This window comes from Pagrus major, chromosome 12 (assembly GCF_040436345.1).
Source record: "Pagrus major chromosome 12, Pma_NU_1.0".
NCBI lineage: Eukaryota > Metazoa > Chordata > Actinopteri > Spariformes > Sparidae > Pagrus > Pagrus major.
Genome location: NC_133226.1, coordinates 25273654 through 25284159, shown reverse-complemented (window position 1 = coordinate 25284159; position 10506 = coordinate 25273654). Strand labels below are relative to the sequence as shown.

At 44.0% G+C, this 10506-nt stretch overlaps 1 protein-coding gene across 4 annotated transcripts in view; it reads right to left on the bottom strand.

Annotated features, from left to right (window-relative positions):
• Positions 1-724: 724 nt before the first annotated feature.
• The window catches only part of grk3 (G protein-coupled receptor kinase 3), a 68571-nt gene continuing 58789 nt past the window's right edge, over positions 725-10506 (bottom strand). For all 4 annotated transcript variants that reach the window (XM_073477960.1, XM_073477961.1, XM_073477963.1 and 1 more), the window contains 7 exons: positions 7888-7988; positions 7394-7460; positions 6605-6700; positions 4567-4729; positions 4336-4472; positions 2133-2246; positions 725-2019 (listed from right to left, as the gene is read on the bottom strand). In XM_073477960.1, the coding sequence (XP_073334061.1) occupies positions 1858-2019; positions 2133-2246; positions 4336-4472; positions 4567-4729; positions 6605-6700; positions 7394-7460; positions 7888-7988 (840 nt within the window). In that variant the 3' untranslated portion in view covers positions 725-1857. The remainder of the gene's footprint in view (positions 2020-2132; positions 2247-4335; positions 4473-4566; positions 4730-6604; positions 6701-7393; positions 7461-7887; positions 7989-10506) is intronic.

Below are 10506 nucleotides of genomic sequence, written 5' to 3'. Positions count from 1 at the left end.
TTCCTGAACACAAATATGCGGATATCATATTTGCATATTCGTGTTCCCTGAGGGGGTGGGGGTTGTGTTTGTAGACGGCTAGTGAATAAAATATTTAGATACTTTTCCAAGAATAAAAGTGCCGTAAACTAAAATGTACGATGGTGTCGACTGGCTCCGTTTTGTTTAAATATGCGAGAAGGCTGCACTGCTGAGGGTTGAGCTGTGTGTAATTGTTGGAAATTGGAAAGTTGGAAATTTCAACTGGGGAAATCCCGACCCCTGACTCTGACTCGAACGCACCATGAGTGCCTGGAAAGCCTCAAACATGGTAGAAGACGACCTGTGAGAAGTGTTCGGTGGATTTCAGGGTGGATTTTTCCTTTAATTAGCTTCAGCTCTTCATTATCCACGCTAACAGCTGACTGACATTGATTGTGGCGAGCGGGGCGATGAAACTGTGATTTTTTCCGAAAGCTGCGACGACACACGTCCGTCTTCCACAAAACATGCGTACGAACACAGAGCGCAGACGTTTTGGCCCTTGAGGAGGTTTTATCGCCTCCGAAAAACTGACTCAGTCCAACTGAGGTAAAATGCAGCGCTGCGAGTGATTGAAAGCTGTCAGACTCCTGCCTGACCCCGCCCTCCCTCCCTCCCACCCGGCCTCCCCATCCCAGCAGGAAAACAAGCCTCCTCCTCCTCCTCCTCCTCCTCCTCCTCCTCCTCCTCCTCGTCTTCTTCTTCTTCCTCCCTCCCCCTGAAAGCCAGGACAGATTCACGAACAGAGAAGTCCCCATAATGCAAACACGTTGGACTAAAACACTGGAGATGCACAGAGAAAGGGTTCGTATATACACTCAGAGTCACTTCCTCACCCCCTCCCTCCCTCCCCCCCACCCCCTTCATACACAATAGTTACACCGTTGTCCTTGGTATACCAGTCTTCATGGTTCCCATAGCAACCGGCTGCTCTTTTGTCAGCCAATGGAATCGCAGTCTCTATGGTAACTGGCTGTACAAGAGCCAATCTGAAAGAGTCTGTGGTTCCTGTACTTCCTGTTTTCTGCATCGGAATGATCAACCAACCACCTTCGCCCACAAAACACCCTCCGCCTCCGCGTGTCGTCGAGCAGGTCCTCCTGGGTGCTCAGGTGACTCAAGTAAATATTGATGTTGGCACTTTATGCACTTCAGTAACGGAGGGAGGGGATGGGGAAGAGGGAGGGATGAGGAGAACCAGTCGAGCAGCCTCGGTTTTTTTTTTTTGTTTTGTTTTTTATCCTCCCTGGTCTCACCTGCAGGAATGTCTCTGGGTCACATCTGTAAGCTCTGTGAGGAGTCCGTCAGGGCTGCTCGTGGGTCCATAAAAAGAGAGAGTGCTCCTTCAGATTCAAACAGAGCGAGGTGGTGGGGGGTGAGGGAGGGAGGGAGGCAGGGGAGGAGGGGAGGAGGGACAAAAAAGAGAGACAGGGACAGACAGGAGAGGACCGGGCGTCAGTCCTCGTCACATTCATGCAGAGGTTCTTCACATGCTGAGTCCTCCCGAATGTTTCTCTCCTCGTCCCTCTCGGTGAACTGGCAAGGTCCCATGGCAGGCAAAAAAAAAAACTGTATCGCGCTTATGATTGGTCGTCATGTTGAATGTGTTGAACGTGCGTGTGTGTGTGAGTGTGTGTGCGTGTGTGTGTGTGGTCGGTAAGAGGCTGGTGGACATGGTCCATACACACACTGCGAGGCGTCCTGGGAAGGTGTCAGGGCTGAAGTCCTGCGGCTGATGAGAGGGGGATCTGGGATGCAGTGTGTGTGTTTGTGTGTATCAAGGTGTGTATATGTGTGTGTGTGTTTATACGTATATATATATATATGTGTGTGTATTCACAGGCCGTTGCTGTTGCGGTGTGTTAGGGGAGGTTTGGAGAGCTCCACCACTCCGGCCCGGCCTTTCCCGATGACTTTGGGGGCGCGGCGCAGCAGCTTCTGGGCTTCTGTGAACGCTTCGGTCAGCTCTTTCTTCCACTGCACGAACTCCGGGTCGCTCTGCGGACAGAAAAAAATAAAAAAATAAATAAAAGGGATCAGCTCTTTGTCTTCATCTCGCTGACAAGATTCAGGAATAATAAAAAAAAGACGATGTGGCGCGCTGGTCCTACCTCGCACTGCAGCACAAACTGCTTCCCTCCTTTGATGCGCAGCAGGATACATTTCTTGTCTTTAATCTGCGTCTCCTCCACCGTCACGATCTGCTCCATCGTCAGCAGGTTTTGCTGTGGATGAAATTGACCCATCAGAAAAATGAGCAAAGGTGAAGCCGACCGAGCAGAATAAAGATAATGACACATCAAGGCTGAGCTGATGGACTACAGTGACTGCAGAGCTGTAGAGGTGAGAGTCCACTTTAGACTTGAGAGCAAAATTAGGTCTCAGGTGTGACTTGACAAAATCCTGGAACAATAAAATATATACGGCAGAATCAGGAAGGTTTTTAAAGCCACAACAAGATGTTTCATTCTCTCAGTAAAGATCTTGAACCACAGCAAAGTTTTCACTCTCTTAACCTAAACTAATCTTTTGTACAGTAATCGTCCTAATGAGTCAAATTAGGACAGAGTGTTTGAACAAGAGAATGTTTACTAGGGGTAGACGGATCATCGTGGCCGATATTCAGCATTTTCAAGGTTATCTGTGATTTTTCTGTCAGATTGCAGATAAAATAAACTGATTTTAAAATGTGCCACTTTGGCTCTGACGCAGCAGCATCCTCTCACACAACACTATCTGACTGGTAACACGTCACAATTAACAGCCTACAAACACTGAATAATCAAAGCAACTAGTACCTCAATGTATCAAATAAATGTAGTAGAGAGCAGAAAATGGAAATACTCAAGTAAAGTATCTGAAAATTGTACATAAGAAAAGTACTTGAGTAAATTGTACTTAGGTTTATTTCATCACTGGTTGTGACAAAGACTTTCATGTCTACTACAGACGAGTGTCCGTCCCAGATATCGTTTTTCTCTCCTTGATTTCTAATAATCGGTATCGGCCAGTCAAGATGTCACCTGACGAGTAACTGAACGCAACACAGGTAACAGCTCAGCGACAGGGTGATGCCTCTGTCCTGCACAACTTTCTGTCTTTAAGGAAGTTAAAGTAAAGAATGTGTGTGAGAGGATGGATTAGGGTGCGAGGATTATTTTGCACTGAAAACGTATGATTGCCTGCTCGTTTTGTGGTTCAGCGGAGGACGACATGGTCCTGATTACTGAACAGCTCGTGCCCATGTATTCTTGTGAAACTGTAAGGTTTTATTGAGCCCACTCCGCACACAGAGAGGCATAATAGGACAGAATTCAGGGAGTTGCTGCGGATGACAGCAGAGGATTGGCTGTAGCTCTTTCATGGCATTGGGGACATGTTGGCGAGCTGTCCCCGAGCTCCTGGATCACGTCTTTGAACGGTTCACACATACCGATCGTCAGTCACGACAGAACGAGCTGATCTGACTCTGATCTGGGGCTTTTTGTCAACCGTCTGCGAGGCCAAAACCAGGGCTAACATCCTGTAGTGTGAACTTGGCATAACATGAACTCAGTCAGGTTCAGACGTAGAGGAACAGCTTGTTGAGTTCGGGTCAGGCTCGGTTAACGGTGTCGGACTCTAGCCGCGCTCTAGTTTGTACGATCAGTATCTCGTCCTGTATTCAGCTGATGGGTGGAGAAGGATTTAAATTCTCTTTTTTGGAGTCGTGGTTGAATGAACGTACGAACAACGATCACTGAATTACTCTTGATGCTGGAGGAAATGTGTAAACATCTTTTATGGATCGTTTCTGAGCAGATTTATGGATGTTTATCCTTTGACGGAGATGCTGAGTTATGACTCTGAAGAGATGGGATTTTTTATGCCAGTCTGGGTTCTTTGAAAGTTAAAGGATTTCCACCGACTTGCCTTTAAACATAATGAGTTTCTCTCTCTTGGTTTCTCTTCCTGTTGCTCGTCTAACAGGGTGTAAAGACTGAAGCAGCACTACAGAGAGTGAAGCAGGGAGGAGGTCTACAGCTATAAACAGCTTCTGGACAACGACAGCAGGGGACACCGAGGACACAGCAGCGGGGATCTGGTGGGACCTGGTGTCAACACTCACCCCGTCTTTCTGCCATTTTAAATGTTTGAGCCACTTGTCCTTCAGTGTGGAGTCAGGACAGACAGACAGACAGACAGACAGAAACATTCATACTCTGACAAACGGCAGAAGAACACCCTCTCTTCAGGACAGACGGACGTTAAAAGGACACACGTGAACATGAACATGGAAAGTGATTAAATGTGTGTGCTGCCAGGTGAACTCACCCGTGACTCGCCCTCCCCCCTCCACTCCACACGGTTGGGGAACAGATAGAAGTATCGGCGCTGCCACTGGGTCAGGAACGGGTTCCCCAGCTTCAACATGTAGCCGTGCATTATACAGTCTTTTCCCAGAGCGTAGTCTGCACACGGACACAAAACATGGTTAGGTTAAAATCTGCCAAAGGATTTTTTTTAGTTTCCTGTCGCGATCACGTTCAGAGCGGCCGTCATTACCCTCCTCGTGGCCCAGCTGCTTGTTCTTCGCCCTCTTGCGAGCCTCGTTCTTGTCCGTGTCCGAGTTGACCGCCTCGTAGACCGTCTCTGCCACTTCCTGCTGCCAGCGCTCCGATATGACCAGAGGAAAGTTCTTGTACAGCTCCTGGTCGCTGTCCAGCAACTAAGGACAGACGGACGGAGAGAGATGGTGAGAGAGACACATTAACAATGTCACAATTTTAATTTTGAATCGAAAATCGATCGACATGAGTCTTTAATTTCAGGACTCGAAATCAAATGCAGTATCAATGATCAACCCCAAATGCTTCTCTTCTCGAGTTTGATCCAACTGTCTTGTTATTTTGGAAGCTGTGCTTTGTGTCATTGTCGACCTGTATTAGATTATACTAAGAGGTGTTTCTAAAAAATGTTCCACCCCTTTCATATCAGCGGGAGTAGATCAAATAATAAAGAAACCTCTCTCAGTATAATGCAATAAAATGTGTCCTCTGTTCCCTCTCAGACATTTTGTTCTGGCTGGATGACCACCAGGGGACTGCAGCTCTCCGCTCTCCTTCCTTCATCTTTACGTTCTCACGTTTTCCACACAGCACTTCTTTACATTACGGCTGCTGTGTTAATAAAAGCACCGCCTGGGGAAATGCAAACTAACGCTCCAGTCTTTTTTTTTTTTTTTCCTCGGCACTGGAGCAGTCAGAGGATGAATAACTGCTACTGCAGCCGCATTAATGTTAATGAAGGAGGAGTCTAATGTTCCAGGAGAGCCAACACAATCACAGGAAGAGAAGACTATATGTTCCATACCTCCCATATTACTACTGTAAACCAACACCTATAGTTAGAGTCATGCTGAGAAATGACCACAAACTAGCTGTATTAGTTTGTAAACCTCTCTGCACGTAGTCAAAGAGACAGCATACGGTTTGACAGAGAAGAGTGTTTTCTTTTTGTGTCTTAAACAGCACGAATAACAAAAAGTAATACACAAAAAGTATCAATATTCTGAGGAGGAAATCTTCCTGATCACTTCTTCCACACTGGTCAGAAAACCTGCTAGCCCCTCGCTAACATCTGTCTTTTGTCTTCAGCGTGAACGTGCACAATCCTGCAGTAGTCATAGCCTCAGATCAGCTGTGATGTGAACACAACACCCGGGCGAACACGTTAATTTACTCTCCTTTCCAGGCGCTATGCTGTGACATGTGATGTCTGTTGGCTTCTTGATATCTTTCCATCTGACGCTGTCAAGCAGCTTGAACATCGTTCAGTCGGCGCAGAGTTTGAAAGAGAGACCGAAGTTAAAGATATTTTGCCTGATCAGTTAAAGACACAGAAGTGAGAGGTCTCACTCCTTAGCAACTTCCTTTATCAGCTCTGGAAAAAAAAACCGATGTGCCTAATTCAGAATATTATTGATTAAGACTTAATTAAAAAAGTTTAACTTCTGTTGGATGTATTCTGATGAGGTTTATGATCTGCTGCTTTCTACTGTTCCCTGTTTTTTTTCCTCTTGTGTTTGTCATCACAAACACAAGAGGTCCAAGTATTCGTCCTCTCTGCTGGCTGCAGCCCCCAGAGGCTCGATCGTCATCAGACGGTTCCAAGATGGTGAAAATGGTTCCTCACTTATCAAAATAATCCATTAATTTTCTGTTGATCAGCTATTTTTTCATCGAAGCTAACGTTCCCTCTTTCTGGTGAGACGAGGACTTCCTGCTGCCGTTGATGCATCGGGAGACTCACGGTTCATTTCTCACTGCCTACAAGGTCTGCATTAGTGTTAAAACTACTACTTGCTGCTGTCTCTCACTGGAGTTCAGTGTGTCATGTAAGCCAGCACCAACCAACAGATGTCCATCAACGTGTGGTGTGCACAGAGGACAAGTTCGGCATACAAATTCACCGCTAAACAGCAATTTTACCAACATCATTGCCGTGACCCTTCGGCAGGGAGATTTCTGATGTTGTACGGACGGCATCTGTGCCGTAAGTGGGTAATAAATGTAGTGTATGGACGTGTTAGCGCGCGCTTTACCTTGATGCCCTTGGTGTCCTCCTCATCAAAAGAGCCGATGTCAAAAGCATCTGCAGCGTTCACCTCCCCCCTGGGAGGAATTAACGGAGGGGAGTACTACAGACGGAGGGAGAGAGGAACAGAGAGGTGGCGTTCAGAGCGGAGCAGTGAAGAAGAAGTAAGAGGAAGTGACAAAGAAGAAACAGGACAGAAAAACAACACCAGTGTAGCTCCGTCCTCTGTTGCTTCAAACAGAGGGACACAATTTTTACTGCCATGATCAATATTTTTCGAGAGTACACAGCAACAGTGTGTACTCGCATGGATCCGTTCTGTTGCATCACATTCATATCTTGGTCAAATGTGTGTTTCATGCCCTACAGTTAAAAACAAGATTTACAAACGTGTGAGGATTTGTGAGTCATTAATGGTCGATACGTACAACAATTTTATAAATAAATACCCAAATTTCAGTGTTGGATTCAGAGTTTTGCTGTGTTTAAGTGCGTCAGAAAGGTTGGATGTAGTGATTTTTGGGACATTCATGTGGATTTATGAAGCCTTTTTCCCCAAAAGATAAAACATCTCATACTTCAGGTTCATGTGACTAAGTTTTAGAAAATGTACCTCTATAAATGACTCACAAATCATCATAAAACACTAATTATTTAAAGGTGAAAAACCCCACATCCAGTATTTAGACAGTTTTCTCCCCTATATGTCCATCATATCAAAGGCGGACCGTGCTGACATTAAAGAAATAATAAAAAAAAAAACGTGCAGCTCAAAGAACAACAGGTGGTGACTCACCTTCTGGAGGTACACCTGCTGCCAGTCGATGCCTTTGAAAAACTGATGCTCCTTCACCTCTGGAGCTCTACATGTGTGTGACAGAGAGATGGACACAGATGAGATTGGAGCAAGGTTTTTTTTTTTTTTACTCGTGTTAATTTACATTTGCACACTAGGTGGCAGTGTTTGCCACATTAACTCCCCTCTAATAAACACTTGTAATCCTGCTATTTAGCCAAATACCCAGTGCAGACAGTGATCCATCACTCCGCTTTAGTCCTAAGCTGATGTGAAACGACAGCGCTGATGAAATTAGCTATGAACCCGGCTTCTATCGGATCACTTGATGTCCGTCTCTATCCGTCTTCACTGGGCCGCAAACTACACCACCCTGTGTTTCCAGCTCTAATGAGGACGGCTAGCAGAATACAGCTGATGGACTGATTTAATTCATCTGGAGGTTAATGTGAACTTTTGTATGTGTGTGTGTTGGGGTTGAGTGCGTGTCGTACCCTCGGCCCTGACAGCCGAGCCTCTTGGATACGTCTCTCTGCAGCAGCCCCTCGAGCAGATCTTTGAGCTCTGCGGTGAAAGAGTCTGGCAGCTCCACATTCTGCGAAAGACAGACGGGGGCGAGGGAGGGAGGAAGAGAGAGAGGGAGGGAGGGCAGGAAGACACCAGAAGGGGGAAAGTGAGAATGGCTTGTTTGAAAATAGATTGACATCATTTGCACCTTTTTTTTTAAATTGTTGAGGTTTTTGTCTGTATTTAAATATCAGTACATGAATGGATGGAGGAGAGCGTCACAGTTCCAGGAATATAAGTCGAGCCTCAGTCATGATTATGTCAAAAACATAATGAAGACCAGTCAATTTTAATAGAAATGTATCATTCTTCTCATATTACTCTTCATCTTATGTCCATCTGAGGGACAATCATGCTCTTAAATTTAGAACTACACTTCCCAGAATGCTTTTGAGGGTGTAAACAGGAACTGTAACGCCACCATGCTGTTAGCTACAAGTCAAGCTTGTTTTTAAGCCTGTATTTGTTTACATTTTAACACATTTTCACCATTTAAAGTATGCCGAATGATTTATTGAAAGTTCATGTTTGCAGCGTACTCATGAATGTATAAACAACCATCACTGGATCACATTGATACAGAATTAACTTAAAAATGTTTATTCTCAGGCAAGTTCTGCAGTTATGAGGAGCGTCTTTTTTATATGATTTTTATGGGAAATTCTGCACATTCATTCACATTAAATATATATTTTTGGAAAGTGTGAGTCACCCTGAATCTAAAAATATGTGTATCATGTCCCATGAGTTTACCCAAAATAAATAAAGCCCTAAGTGTTTTAAAGTACTTTGAGACATAAACAGGAAGTTTAATTTTGTCCTGGATTCAGTGAATTACACTTTGGGAAACAACTTGAGCCATGTTTCTTTAGTTTATCTTTATGTGTTGCAAATCAGCGCCATTAAGAGAATGCCGAATTAGAAATTAGCACTTCCGGTTTGCGGTGTACCTACAGATGTACAGACAACCATCACTGGATCACTTTGATACTAATATAAACTTATAAACGTGCCGATTCTCAGGCAAGTTCTGCAGTTATGAGAAGCGTCTTTTTTTCCATGATTGCCATGTGAAATTATGCACGTTCATTTACGATAAATATATATTTTTGGAAAGTGTGAGTCACCCTGAATCTAAAAAAATGTGTATCATATATGTGTGATTACATATTTTTACCCAAAAATAAATAAAGCCCCAAGTGTTTTCAAGTACTTTGAGACATAAACAGGAAGTTTAATTTTGTCCTGGATTCAGTGAATTACACTTGAACTCTGTTTCTTTAGTTCGTCTTTATGTTTTGCAAATCAGCGCCATTAACAGAATGCCGAATTAGAAATTAGCACTTCCTGTTTGCGGTGTACCTACAGATGTACAGACAACCATCACTGGATCACTTTGATACTAATATAAACTTATAAACGTGCCGATTCTCAGGCAAGTTCTGCAGTTATGAGAAGCGTCTTTTTTTCCATGATTGCCATGTGAAATTATGCACGTTCATTTACGATAAATATATATTTTTGGAGAGTGTGAGTCACCCTGAATCTAAAAATATGTGTATCATGTATGTGTGATTACATATTTTTACCCAAAAATAAATAAAGCCCCAAGTGTTTTCAAGTACTTTGAGACAAACAGGAAGTTTAATTTTGTCCTGGATTCAGTGAATTACACTTGAACTCTGTTTCTTTAGTTCGTCTTTATGTTTTGCAAATTAGCGCCATTAAGAGAATGGCGAATTAGAAATGAGCACTTCCTGTTTGCAGTGTACCTACAGATGTACGACATCACTGGATTACTTTGACACTGAAATAAACTTAAAAACGTGCTGTTTCTCAGGCAAGTTCTACAGTTATAAAGAGATTACAATCATGCGTTTCCTAAAGTGGTGAACCTCGCCCCATCCTTGCTGGTGAGCGACTGAGTATTTTGAGGAAGCTCCTTTCACACCCGATCATGATACAATCACCGGTTATCAATGAGCCTGTTTAACCTGTATAAGTATACATTTAAAAAGAAAATCAAAAATTAGATACGGTGTCTTTCTACTGTTTTCAGCTGAGTAGATGTCATAAAGGATTAGTAAACTATCACATTTTGTTTTACATTTCACACAGAGTCTCAGTTTTCTTTGGAATCGAGGTTGTAAAGATGTGTTTCATGCCTGTGTGCTCAGATTGGACCGACTTCTGACCAGTGTTTCCCACACATAGACTTTACTTCGGGCAGGCTGCCCCAGATTTATTTGGCGACCCACTTAAGCATTTTTTTACTTTTAGTTTTTTTGAGAACGACACCATCCGCCATCAATTAACTAGTGGACAATCTGCCCTGGTTCTGCCCCTGCTGTCTGCCGACATTCACACATGCTCTGCAGAGAAACACAGGAAGAGAGATGTCCTCTGGTGTTACATCCCTCCTGCAAACACACTGACTATGATGCAACCTCTCCTATTTAACGTGCCCTACTTACGCTGTTGTTTCACACAGGCTTAGAAGTGCACCTGGTTGTTGTGATGTTATTCAACGCTTTCTACGAGAAATG